At 36.4% G+C, this 14717-nt stretch overlaps 1 protein-coding gene across 16 annotated transcripts in view; it reads right to left on the bottom strand.

Moving 5' to 3' along the window:
* Positions 1 to 14717, bottom strand: part of ARFIP1 (ARF interacting protein 1) — a 127916-nt gene that overhangs the window by 68940 nt on the left and 44259 nt on the right. For 15 of the 16 annotated variants that reach the window (XR_016393370.1, XM_089912328.1, XM_089912326.1 and 12 more), the window contains one exon: positions 11450 to 11551. Coding sequence is in view for 14 of the 16 variants with exons in the window: in XM_089912328.1 (XP_089768454.1) it covers positions 11450 to 11551 (102 nt within the window). In the remaining 2 variants the exon portion in view is untranslated. Of the gene's footprint in view, positions 1 to 4130; positions 4256 to 5160; positions 6311 to 6913; positions 7037 to 11449; positions 11552 to 14717 lie in introns of those variants that run through there. The other variant, XM_089912338.1, reaches the window with a different exon arrangement.

The raw sequence follows: 14717 nt of genomic DNA on the forward strand, positions 1-14717 counted from the left end.
GTCACAGGACAATATCCTTTTCATCTGTGTATTGTTTTGGAGAGCACTTAGAATTAAAAAGAAAACACTCTTTACACTCAGTTTTATTTACTTCTTATTTTTAAACCAAATCTCTGAGTCTGTTCATTTTGCTAAATAAATGATCTTTACCTTCCCAGTTTATTTTTTAATATACTAACGTACTAAATCAATGGTTTCCAGTTTTAAATATTACTGACACTTTTATTCATATTTACATAAAACCAGATAATTTTTTCTCTCTAAAAGACAAATACATCACTTACAAAATAAATAATGTCAAAGCACCAAGATATTTCTTAAACTCTGTGAGTTTGGTTATTAAGGTCAATTATTTATAGAGTGGTTTCCCTGGATATTGCTTTGCTCCAAGTCTTGACAGCTTTTTAGCTCTCCTTAAGGAAAAAAGTATCAAAGACAGCTCTCAAAATATGAGGGTGAAAAACCATAAACAACATACAAATGGCACAGAGGTCCAGGAGAGCTGTGTTTGCTGTATTCTTAGAACTTAACTGAAAGAACATTATTCATTTGAATCATCTGTCCTGTCACAAAATATTGTGTGAATTCCCAGAAAAGAGATATAGTAGTAGTAGCTGGGAAGAGGGGAGCGAGTAACAGGTTAAATAGGGAATTTGATGGATACCTCTCATTCCCTAAGTTTTTAAGAAGTTAAGGGATGCTTCCATCTTGTCATGCATGGCCTCTGGAAGAAACAACTTCTAGCTGTCTGAGGATATTACATTTCGCTCAAACCTCTCCCAATGGTCTCCCAAGGGTCCTTTACTCAACAAACAAAAGTTCTTCTAGAAAAAAACCTCGTGTCCTTTATGTAAAACAGCTGTAAAATCTGAAAAACACTAAGGCCTTCCTTTGCTTAAACTCTTACTAGCAGAAGGAGCCTAACCAAAAGTGGTACAAATAGATCCATTCAGATTGTGAACAGAATTACCATTTTGATAGCGGTCTGGCAGTTAAGTTGCTGCAACACAAAATGATATGCGCTATGAGAGGAATGCATGACTTGTAAGAAAACACTCAGTATTTTATGAGCTTGTTGACTGCTTTCTGTAAAATACACATTCTCTAAGTAATATAATTTAGCCTCATAGTTCACAAAAACTTTAAAATGTATCTTTACATAACCCTTAAACTTTTAGTGTCTCAGTTGTAAGGTTGTGCCTAGCTTAGTAACTTTTAAAATATATGTTACTGCATTTACTCCTATAGTTTCCAGAATATATTTGAGAGACAATGAGCCCATTTATAACCAACAATGTAAAATCCCTAGTTTGCATTTTTATGTCGCTCACATTCAACTCAACGTTTAAGACTTTGCAAAGTCATGCTTAACAATTGCACAATAAAATGGAATAAACCTGAAGTTAATTTTCTATTCAAGCTACTAGGATAATACTGGAGTATTTAACAGTTTTTAAAAATAAATCTTCAAACAATTAAAATAAAATATAATGCTTTTGGCAAAAAAGTTTCATGTATAGTTTAAGTTCTTTTCAGAGGATACAAGATAATACTTGTAGTTACAGCTTCCATAAAGCTGTGAAGGGATGTTCATTTTCAACCAAAATAACTTGCTTCCATTTGCATATTTTAACAGAGGTAAGAATAAGAATGAGGTTAAAAATGTAACTTTATAATTTAGCATAGTAATCTACTTTTGAACTGAAGTTAGAGCAAAATTAACAATTAAAGAACACCAAATGTTCTGCAAATTTGCTTTAAAATACACATGCTTTGGGGATTCCCTGGTGGCGCAGTGGTTAAGCATCCCGTCTGTCAATGCAGGGGACACGGGTTTGAGTCCTGGTCCGGGAAGATCCCACATGCCGCGGAGCAACTAAGCCCGTGCGCCACAACTACTGAGCCTGCGCTCTAGAGCCCGCGTGTCACAACTACTGAAGCCCGTGTGCCTAGAGCCCATGCTCCACAAGAGAAGCCACTGCAATGAGAAGCCCGCCTACCGCAATGAAGAGTAGCCCCCACTCGCTGCAACTAAAAGAAAGCCCGTGCGCAGCAATGAGGACCCAACCCAGCCAAAAATAAAATAAATTAATTAATTTAAAAAAATACACATGCTCAGTAAGATGCACAACGCTACAGTATATAAGTAGAACTAGAGATTTTAAGCTTGGTGCTTTGTGACCACCTAGAGGGGTGGGAGGGAGGCTCAAGAGGGAGGAGATATGGGGATATATGTATAGCTGATTCACTTTGTTATAAAGCAGAAACTAACACACCACTGTAAAGCAATTATATTCCAATAAAGATGTTAAAAAAAATTAGAGATTTATTAATGAATTCTCCCCTTTTACTCAGAGAGAGGAGGAGAAATCTTTTAAAAAGGAGGAATTCGCAAAGCATGCATTGTAACCACCAACAATCTGTAAGGATTCTCCAAGTATTCCACAAACTACACGAACTCTCTTCTCCCTAGTTTCCTTACGCTATATTTTCCCAGTTTTCCTCCTATCTGCATCTTTAAAAATGGCTTGGTGTTCTTTCCTGGCTCTAGTTTCCCTCCAAGAGCAAAGTCCGAAGTCTCACTTCCCTTATTCCCATGGTGACCTGAAGAATCTCTGTCTCCCTTGTCTTTAGTCTTGTCAGCCCTGAAATTCATTCTTTGTACAGTAGGCAGAGACAACTTTCTAAAATGCGAATGTGATGAGGCACTTCAGTTTTTACTCATTTTAGTGGTCCTCCATTGCTTTTTAGGTAAAGTCCAAACTCCTCCACACGGTTTTGAGGTTTTACAGGACCTCGTCCCTACTTACTCTCCAACCTCATTTCTCACACATCTGCCCCCACTTTCCCCACTCCAACAATAACGAATTTTCAATTCTACTGTCTCGCAACTTTTTCAGGTCTTTCTAGTTGCCTCTGATGGGACCATTCTTTACTCTTCTTCATCGGGTTGGCTCATCCTTTAGATTCAGCTTGGAGAGCACTTCCTCAGGTAATCTTCCCATACTTGTTCGTACCCGTTATCAGCTCATGCTATACTGGGCTTAGCATATCACTTCTCACACAGCATTGACATTATTTGTCTACATTCTCTCTCCTGAAGACGGTAAGCTCCCTAAGACCATCTATTTTGTTCCTCTTTGGTACTCCTAGTATTTAGCAGATATAATACTAATATTCATTTAATTTTCTCAATTTAAACACCTTATCTCATTCTTCAAAATGGATAAAACCTTCCACAGCATCTACATAATATAATTTTAAAAGAAACAAATTGAAAATTTTATGTTAAATATTCTATAAACTTTGGTAATTTAAAACCCCCTTTTGTTGTTTTAACAGTTAGCTGCTTATAAGGAGTATCTGCCAGAAGCAAAGCTGTTATTCAACAGACCTCCACATTCCTAATTCTGCTGTAAACATACTGCAACATCCTTAACCTCCTCACAGTGTCCTCTCTGACACTCTACAATTATCTTGAGTCAAAGTGGCCTATTCTCCAACATTGTTTATCAAGCAGGTAGAGGGAGGGTCAGCATTTTCTCAGCTCTCCACTTCCTAACTACCAGTTCTCAAACTTTGGTTTGGGTAAGAATCACCTGAGAAAACTACTAAAAATGCAGGTTCTTCTTAGCTGCCTGTTGTAATTCTGGTTAAGTTGAAGTGTGGAGCCCAGGAGTCAGAATTTCAAACAAGTTAAGTGAGGTGGCTCTGATGTAGGTAACCCTCTGTCTACACTCTGAGGAACTCTGCTGTAGTGTGCAGTGCTGACTCCCACCTCACTGCCCTTGCGGGCCGCCCCACCTACCGACCCTCCATCACCCACCTTCTTTCCGGTCAGTCCCCTCAATAATGAGGGCTTTGGCATATCCAGGTCTTCTGCTCTATCCCCAACTTTTACCATTATCCTGGGTGTTCCCAACGTTTTGGGCACGCTTTCAGGGAATGACTCTATGTTCAGTTTGCAATTACTTCCAAAGTGATATGTAAGGTGTCTAAGCTGAGTTTTACAGCTCATCAAAAACATACTCTACTAATGGCACGGTATGTAGTCTGTTGCTTTATTTTTTTTTAATACAAACTGTGAAATACTTAAAATGAAATAAAATCTATTGCATGAGCCTGCCTACCTATGTTGATGCAGAATGATGGGTTGTAGTAATAACCATCTGTAAAGATGTATGATTTCTTCCCCCTCAGTATGCTTGTAGGAAGCCTAAGGTTGGTAGTTTCATTCAGATTTGGTGATCTGTAGCTGGACAAACAGGCCAAGAGTGTGACGGCAGATAAAAGATATATTCAACTAATACAGTACATCCCAACCTACACTTTAGTCTCAGATTTCATTAACTTCTTCATCTCTAATACCTTTCACCTTTCACGCCCAATTCTACTTAAGCAACTGGAACTCCCATGGCCACTCTTTGGATCTTGTCACTGCTCAGGAAGCAACACTTCTGGAATCTTAAATCTGATAACTTATTTTATGATCACAATCTCCTCCCATATCTGTTACTCCAGTTGATCAAGACAGCAAATCTCCTGACTTACCTACTTTCATTTTATCAACACACACACACACAAAATCTCAATCTCATTTCTCTCTCTCTCTCTCTCTCTCTCTCTCCAGTTCCCTCTCATTCACTCAACAAACATTTAACAAGAACTTAGAGCATCACTATCTTCTGGCAGTTTACTGTCTATTCTCTTGGTTCCACCCCAACCCCTGCATCTTAGACTAAAGTCTAGATTCTAAGTAGTACTGAAGTTGAGATGTACCAATTTGCATTAAGGAAATGCTGAACTCATTCAAAGACTATCACTATGGAAATGTTTGTATATAACTACATTCAAAACAATTTCTCCTAAATAGTAAAACACTTATCCATGATAGCATTTGTTTATAAAGGTGCAATCTAAAAATTATAATTAAGATACATATGGCTTCGGCTTGTCATTAAAAATTATACTTATTCGCAATTTTCAACAGGAATATGAATCCAGAGTTAATTTAATAGATGTATATATAATAAACATATATTTTAAAACTTAATTTGTGGTAATAGTACTAAGAATATATTCTATACTTAAAAAAAGTAAATATTAAAATGAATTTAGATTTGCATGGATTAAACAACCCCTCAAAAACATTTGCCATACCTTTAAAAGGATCTAAGATATACATCTGGTAAAAAAACTGGCCTTAGGAAAAAGCCCTCATCAAATCAATGCTGCCGGGCTTCCCTGGTGGCGCAGTGGTTGAGAGTCCGCCTGCCGATGCAGGGGACACGGGTGCGTGCCCCGGTCCGGGAGGATCCCACATGCCGCGGAGTGGCTGGGCCCGTGAGCCATGGCCGCTGAGCCTGCGCGTCCGGAGCCTGTGCTCCGCAACGGGAGACGCCACAACAGTTGAGAGGCCCGTGTACCGCAAAAAAAAAAAAAAAAAAAAAATCAATGCTGCCAATGACAGAGCTACTAAATTTCTCAGACAACGCAGAAGCATTATACTGTACCACCATATAGTATGGGGAAACTGTCATCAGATGCTACTCAAGCTCTAGGATAGGATGGCTGAAGTAGGAATTATGTTAAACTTAAGTCATACTGAAACCCATTCTTTCACTGAACTACTGTGAACCATAAGCTGTGCAGTGCACACATACCGTCTCTGCCATAAACAGAGTGATTCCAAGCTCTTGGGAAAAGCAGATAAATAAATGGACAGTTACGACATTAAGGTGAGGAGAGGAAATATGTTCTAAAAAGGGTTCTTATAATTTCTATTCTTATATTCTTTCCCAAGTCTTCTTTAGACTGCTAAAGCATGTCATCCAGACTAATAAGTACAGGGGAATGGAGAAACTACTTAGTTTAACAAAAGAATTAAAGAGTAAAAGAAAAATAACAATAAAAACTTCCAAAACAATAAAACTTCCAACAGCTACAACAGTGATGACCATGATGCATGTGGAAAATTAAGGACAAAAGATGTGTCAAGTCTAAGAGTACAATATCTCTTCCTGTTGTTCCATGGAAGTCTAGAAACCGTGTTTCTAGTCCTGGTTCTAACATTTGTTCATTCATTCACTAAACATTTAATGAAAGCCTGATTATCTATTATGTGCCAGCAATGCTGCCAGGCCCTGGAGATAAGGTAATGAATGAGCATTCTTGCCCACACTGTACTTACAGTCAATCACATAAGCTTTTGGTACAGCGAGTTAATATGGGTAATTCCATCACAACCTCAGGGTCCCTTTTCCTCAGTTGTAAAATAAAGTAGTGAGACACAGGGATCTTCAAGGTATTCCTACTGGATTAAAATCCTGTGATTTAACTCAAAACTTGTAGATCAGGAGTATTTAAAACACAGGGAACCTAAGGATCCACCTGCAAGGTTCAAGGGATCCTAAACTCCTTCAAATTGAACACAAGATTTGGTAGCTTTGTGTATATATAGGTTTTTCTAGAGAAAAGGTCTATAGCTGGAAAAACCTAAATTATGAATTTTAGTTTTGGGCCTACCACAGGAAAAGTTTTATTTTAGCTATATTTACTAAGGTAATTTCTCTAAATCTGCCAAATATAACTCAATTCACAAGAAGTTTCAACTTAATTCACAAGGAGCTAATATTCACTTCTTTAACTCATGGTACAAATTGCACATTTCTAACCTAATATTTTGACCAGCACTATAACAGAATAAATTATAAATAATATGCAGTTCATAAGTAAAAGAGTAATTTGTATTCTTTAGAGATTAAACTTTACTACTCTATAAAAAATAACAATTACTTTTTATTTAGAAGCAAAAATATTTTTGCTGTAAAGAACTGAGATAATACTAAGATTATTATCCTATCCTCTCTACGTATAGCTGTTGCCCCTCATCTTAATAAAAAAAGTAACAAACCTTGAAACATTAACACATGTTAAGCTGCTGCCAGGGAATTTCTAGGATAAATTCTCCCAGTACATTCTCTATTTCAATGTGAATATTGAGTTAAAGTCCACCAGAGCCTCTCGTAGTAGGAGACTAAGAAGGGAAATCAAATGAAAAATGAAACATCGGCAGTGAGACACACAAAGGAGAACACAATCATTTACAATTTCACTGCCTGGGCCACAGTGACGCCAACTGGCCAGCCAAGTTAGGACAACTTAATAAGCCATCATCTTAATTTCATACAAGACTTTATACTTTTTAAAATGCATTATGCAGTATGCATTAAATAAAAGCCATTATATGATTTTATTTCATTTTTTCAATATTTTTTTATTGAAGTATAGTTGATTTACAATGTTGTGTATTGTATGATTTTAAACATCAAATATGTATAAAAGATGTATATTAGTAAAATACCCTTAGTTATGAGCTAGTTTCTCATGAAATCTCTTTATTTGTCTATATAATGCTAAGCAGAGCAGTACATTATTCACAATTTCCTTATGAACCTTTATCTATATTAAAAGAGAAATATGAATATGACGTTAAATACAATTTCCCTTTTATTGCTCAGGAAAATAAAGGAGTATGCCAAAATGTAGGTAAATATATGCCTAACAGGTCTTGAGTGTAATTTATTTAAAACAGTCAAAAGATGTTTTGAAATACTGTTTTCACTCATAGTAAAAGGGATCACATAGCCAAGTTTTATTTTAAAGAATATTAAATATGTAAGAAACTCTTACATATTTATATATATATGATATATATTGTATATATTGTATATATATTGTATATTGTATATATATATTGTATATATTTCAAGTATCTTGAAAAGATACTTCAATATATATATGATATATATTGTTCATAAGAGCAGCTACAAAGAGAAACAAGTTTTATGATGTTGAATTTCTTTAGGGAGGTAAAGTGGGGTGTACTGTTTGAAGTGGATTATTGCTTCTAAGGAGTCTTGCCTACTGGTAAAGTTCACATCCAATAAGAGGAGAGCTCCAGAACAACATTTCCTTTTTTCCTTCTTTACCCCTCAATAGAAAATGAAATAACATTATAGGGGAATCTCCAAAAAGAGAACTAAACATTAAATAAGAAGTAAACTTACAAAGCAGCAAGTTAACTGGCTTTGACTGCATAAGCAAAGAACTTATACAGATATATAACAATTTAATTCACTTCACTCTAATAAGACTCTATTCTAAAGTTAAAATTTGAAAGGATTAAAAAAAACTTTTCAGTACTACTCAAAGGCAATAAAGGTTCTTAACTAAAACTCATGAATAGGTTTAAGGTACAAAGCAACCCTGCAGAAGAATGAAGCTGGCGGAATTAACTACCAGGTATCACGGTTGAAGCTAGTATTGCTCCAGACTTAATTACTCTAATAAGTAAGTAGGTAAGATAGTGTGGTATTATTGCAAGGATAGACAAAAAGACCGAGAAATAAAACAGCCCAGCAGCAGAGCCACACATCTACGATCACCTGATTAACAGCAACGGCCCCTATGTGGGAAAGGATAGTCTTTTCAACAAATGATGAAAATCACATGCATATGAGAAAAGAAAATGCAACTTGACCCCTACATCATGCCATACACAAAATTCAAGATGAATCACAGACCTATGTGTAAGAAGTAAAACAGTAAAACTTTTAGAAGAAGAAAGAGTATCTTCATGATACTGGGATGGGCAAAGATTTCTTAGAAGGGTCACAAAAATCATTAAAGGGAAAGAAACACTAATAAATTGGACTTCATTAAAATTAAGTTTTGCTCATCTAAAGATACCATTAATAGAGTACAAAAGCAAGTTACAGACTGGAGGTAAACATCTGCAATACACACATCCATACAAATGACTTATACCCAGAACATATAAAGAACTCCTACAAATGAATTAGAAAAAGGCATATACTTAATAGAAAAATGGGCAAAGGACTTGAAAAGATACTTCATAAAGGATAATATTCAAATAGTCAATAATAATAATCTGAAAATATGCTCAACATCATTAGTCATCAGGGGGATGCATGTTAAAACCACAATAAGATAACCATTATGATTCCATCAGAATGGCTAAAATTTAAAAGTATGACAATACCAAAAATTGGTAATGATGTGGAATAACTACAATACTTATTCACTGCTGTCAGGATTGTCAGCTGGTTTGACCACTCGGCAAACTAGGTGACAATATCTACCAAACCCAAACATCACCATGACTTGGCAATTTCACTCAGGGTATATACTCAACAGGAATAGGTGATTACGTACACCAAAAGACCTGCATAAGAATGGTCACAGCAGCTTTATTCATAATAGGCACAGGCTGGAAACAACCTAGGTATCCAAACTGAAGAATGGATATACAAATCGTGGTGTATTGACACAATGGAAAACTATATTACAATGAAAAAGAATTAAATACTGCCAAAGCAACAACAACAATATTATAGACATAATGTTGAGTGAAAGCCAGTCAGAAAAGAGTACACACTGTATGATTCCATTTATATGCAGTTCAGGAAGAGTCAAAAGCAATCAATGACAACAGAATTATAGCAGTAATTATCCTGGAAGGGAGGGAGGTATATTGCTTAGAAGAGGGCAAGAGGGAGCTAGGTAAGGCAGGACCTCGAAATGTTCTACTTCTTGATGTGGGTAGTGGTTCTGTTGAGCTTTACACTTAACATTTGTGCTTTTTACTATGTATAAGCTATAGCTCAAAAAAAAAAAAAGAACAGGCTTAAGATGGAAGATGGCAGGTGAATCCCCAAAATAATGCAGCATTTTGTATGTGTTGCATTTTTCTCAAAGGTTTCATTACACTATTAAGAGTATCAACTCCCTGGTGGCAGGTATTTCTGTCATTTTTGTTGTGATGATATCCCCAATGCCTGGTATACAACAGACACTCAATAAATGTTTGCAGAATAAATTCACAAAAAGGAACTGTTACCAAAAATAAGATGAAGCAATCATTAACTAAAATCCTGGTATAACAAATTATTTGAATTAATAGAAGTTTATAAAGTAATTGGTAGACTGTCTAATGATGGTAACTTGAGTCTCCTTAATATCCAAGTGTGTCTTAGTGTTTTCAAATACCAGAAAGTGAAAATTTCCTTTGAGTGCTCAGAATTTAAGTCTTTCTTCTGTCAGTCACCGTATATTGGGCCATGGATGCCTAGAAACCGAGTTAAAACACTTGCAATTAAAATAAACATATCCCAAGCTTGAAAACACATTTGTTTCTTCCAAAGGACTACTGAGCCAAAAATAAGTGAAATTCAGTGGAATTTTCTAAAAATCCATTAAAATGATCTATCTAAAACAGTAGTCTTCAACCAGAGGCAAGTTTTTCCCTACCCTTGACATTTGGCAACATCTGGAAACAATTTTGCTTGTCACAACTGGAGGGTGCTACTGGCATCTACTAGGAGGAGGCCAGGGATCCAGCTAACCACCTTACATGCACAGGCCAACCCTCCACTAAGGAATTTACCTGGCCCAAAATGTAGATAATGCTGAGAATGAGAAATCCTGATCTAAAATATCACCTTCTGTTAAACTAAAATAAAGAATTTTATTCTTAAAACATATGAAGTAAAAAGAGTCCTATTTAAGCTGTAAAATAATTCAAGTATCTTTCAACCAATACCTTTTCAAGAATATGAAACTATATTTTTAAAGTTATTTAAAGTTGTACACATGTATCAAATGTCATAAAAAGGGATGTTTAATTCAAGTATCTCCAGAAATGATAACCATCATTATCATTTCTAGGACTATATTAGGCATATAACTTATTTTAATCTCATTTAATATTAATATCCCCATGAAAATAAGATCTCATTTAGAGAGATTAGAAAACAACAACTAGAAGAGATTAAGTAAATATCTGCCCAAGGTTACACTGCTAGGAATAGCACAGCTGAAATTTGAACCCACATTATCTCTACACCCATGATGCTTCCATTAAAATGCATTAAATGTCAATTTCAAATGCACAGCAGATCAAAATTAAACACACCCCAAGTTTCATTTTCCACTGAGTCAAATATGCCATTTTAGAAAGTAACGGCCAAGTCAAGAGAAGCCTACTTAGGAATTATGTACTAAGAAAAGAGATAAGATAGTGCCAGTTTTTTAAAGGATGATCTATAGTTAATATTTTTTCTTATCACAAGTAAAATAAAGTCATTTTCTTAAAGTTATATGCCAAAATCATCAGATATACTCTTGTTCTGGTCATGTAATAAAGCTGCAGATAGTAACGTCAAAGCCTAAATGCTTTACTGGCCTGGAGCTCATTCTTGACAAATCACTAACACGACCCACCCAGTCATCCCTCCATAATAACATTGGATGCCTGGCATTTCAGCCTATCTAAGAACATATTCCTATATTAAACTCTATTACTTTTGTCTCAGCTTTAAGGGCTTATCATGATTCTCTGTATTAAGAGACAGAAAAGTGTTCTTACCCTATTAAAGCCATGTTCATGAGAGTCATCAACTTCTCCATTACTAGTCACTGGAATTTCTGCTGCTGAATTTTTTGGAGATTCTTGAGCCATAGTAGACTCCTAAAAAAAGGAGGAAAGAAATAGTCATAAATAACACCAAATCATAAAAGGCAAACATTCAAAAGACTATATTCATGTTTATAGCACTTAAAAGCCATCATTATAGCCCTTTTTAAAAATAATTACAACCTACCTAATCCTTATGAAATAAACATGATACTAATATAATAAAAAACACATCTGGCCTTTAAAACTGCATTCAACTTAGATTTCTTGATCATATTGTAGGTACCAGGGGGCAATATCCTTACCTTGTAAATAGTACAAATGACACAAAAATCAAAAAATGCAAATAATATCTTAGTATGATTGAAAATAGTTTTGACTTTACAGGCTACCTGAAAGATTCTTGGATCTACAGGCCACACTTTGAAAAACACTGGTATAGACAAATTTAACCAATCTTTAGTGAAACTTGTTATGTGCAAGACACTCTACTAGATTCTAGAGAATATTAAAAAAAAAAAAAGATAAGCTAGGCACTGCTCTGGGGGAAAGTACCACTGCCTCAGTTTGGGAGACTGACTGGACGCTTCAGTAAATACCTAGAACAGTAAGTATCTGCCCCTCTTCCTTTTGGATCCTCTAAAACCAAACCTTTTGGAATAGTTGTAGATTGGATAAATCCTACGGTCTTCCCATGCCACATTTCTATTTCCTGGCAGCTCTAGAAATGTTCTGCTTCCCATAGGTCCACATTTACATTACACTTCTACTCCTTATACAAACCTCTTTTTCTTTACCATGACAAACTTTATACATAGTGATGTTTCTAATGTCTGACACAAAATTTCATAGACTACCTCTACATCTTTGTATTCCCAGGGCAACAGAATACAAATCTAAGCAAATAAATTAATACATTCCCTTTCAGTAAAGTCAGGTCCTTGAGGACAGAGACAGTCATAGACATCTCTGTATCATTAGAGATTAGCCCAGGGTTCTCAATAAATGTTTACTGAATAGAAAGGATACGAGCTACATCAAAAGTCTGATTTGTAGTTATGAAGGTGTTAAAATGATCATTATGTTCCACCCTCACTCTCTCCCTTGTCCCACCCATTGAGCATATACTCACACATGCGTTACTTCTTATGGATATCACTGCAGTAAAACAAACCAAGGGGAAATGTCGAAATAGCAAAACAAAAAAAGTGAATTACCAAGTATCTCAAAATCAGTGTACTTTAATTATATGGAGACAGTTTTAATAAAAGACTAAAATATCAAACTGAACTTGGTTAAGCCAATGAAAAGAGAACTTTTATAATAAGGCAAAATCCTGTTAATATCACTTAAAACATTTCCCAGAAAACTCAGTTATTTCCTTGCATTCCTAAATATCTTATTAAAAAAATACTGGTTTAAAAAATGCCGTATTTCACAGTTCACCTTACCACAGGCCTGAAACTAGTGAGGGAATTAATAAACTGAACATCTCATGTAAGACTTGAAAATCAAAAAAAAAAATTCAGAGAGAAGATTTCAAAAGTTCAAGAGGGGAAAACAAAAACTTCTCTGCTTTAGATTGGATTCTGGGGGAAGGGTCTCTGAATGCAGTGAGTGAAGGTAGTAAGACTGGACAGAGCTGCAATGCTGTTGTCACATCATAGGCCTTGGCCAATCGTATATGGAGCACTGAAGCTGAGATGGCTCTTTAAAGTTGTTCCAAATTAAGGGAAGGGGGCCAGGCCTTTGTACCCCCGCATCCCTACCCCTGGTTATTAGATGCAGGCTATCCCCTGGACAGGGGTATAATCGTGCACAAGGCAGTACTCTTTGGCAGAGGCAATTCCTGGGGAGACTCAGCTATGAGCCCTCAGCAGGCATCACTCCTGGAAGGACAGCCCTGGTCCTAAAGAAGGTAACTGAGCCCCTCACCATAGCATCCACTATATCTTCCTTATTATTATTCTAAAGCAGTATCTACTTTAAAAGGATTTGAAATGTCTTATTTAAATTATATCTGGCTACTTTTATGCATATATTTACAGACTTTCACTGATCTCTACTAAGACAAACTGTCTCTTTCACAGTCCCCAATTAAGGGGTGGCTCCTGATTGAACCAAAGAAGAACCCCTGACACAAGGCCTCGCAAGCTACAGGTTTCAAGATAAGGCCGGGTTAGAAAACCACTGCCCAACAGAGGAAAGAGGAATTTCCTGAGCTAATCCAGACTCTTTCAGGTTTGAGTTGGGGATGCTGAGCGAATCAGTCAACTAGGGTACTGGGAAGACAAATGAAAGCACAAGAAGAGCAAAGAGTAGAATTATTTTGATGAAAAGTCACAGCTTAAAAATTCACAAACTCTACTTGACAAGTGTTATCAAACTCGTCAGTTTGTTGACAAAGTGTTATCTGTATCTAGATCTTCCTCTGTTTCTAAATTATGACCTTATGAAAATCTTGTTTTTTTTTATTATGGTAAAAAACGTGTAACGTAAAATCTACCATCTTAACCATTTCTAAATGTATAGTTCAGTAGTGTTATGTATAGTATTCTCAATGCTGTGCAATCTCCAGAACTTCTTCATCTTGCAAAACTGAAACTCTACACCCATTAAACAACTCTCCATTCCCCTCCCCCACTCCCCCAGAGCCCTTGGCAAGCATCATTCTACTTTTTATTTCTATGAATTTGACCGTTCTGAATACCTCATACCAATGGAATCATATAGTATTTGACTTTTTATGACTGGCTTATCTCACTTTACATAATGTCCTCAAGATTCATCCATGTTGGACATATGTCAAAAGTTCCTTTCTTTTTTTTTTTTTTTTTTTTGGTACGCGGGCCTCCCACTGCCGTGGCCTCTCCCGCCACGGAGCACAGGCTCTGGACGTGCAGGCCCAGTGGCCAAGGCTCACGGGCCCAGTGGCTCCGCGGCATGTGGGATCCTCCCGGACCGGGGCACGAACCCGGGTCCCCTGCATCGGCAGGTGGACTCTCAACCACTGCGCCACCAGGGAAGCCCCCAATTTGTCTATTTTTACTTTTGTTGCCAGTGCTTTTGATGTCATATTCAGGAAATCGTTGCCAAATCCACTATCATAAGCTTTACTTCTAAGAGTTTTATACTTATAGGTCTTCGATACATTCTGGCGCTGGTTTTGTGTATGGTATAAGACAGGGTCCAACTTGCATGTTGATATCCAGTTCTCCCA

Source organism: Delphinapterus leucas, chromosome 5 (assembly GCF_059928025.1).
Source record: "Delphinapterus leucas isolate spDelLeu-1000000601 "Yukka" chromosome 5, BTC_Dleu_Yukka2, whole genome shotgun sequence".
NCBI lineage: Eukaryota > Metazoa > Chordata > Mammalia > Artiodactyla > Monodontidae > Delphinapterus > Delphinapterus leucas.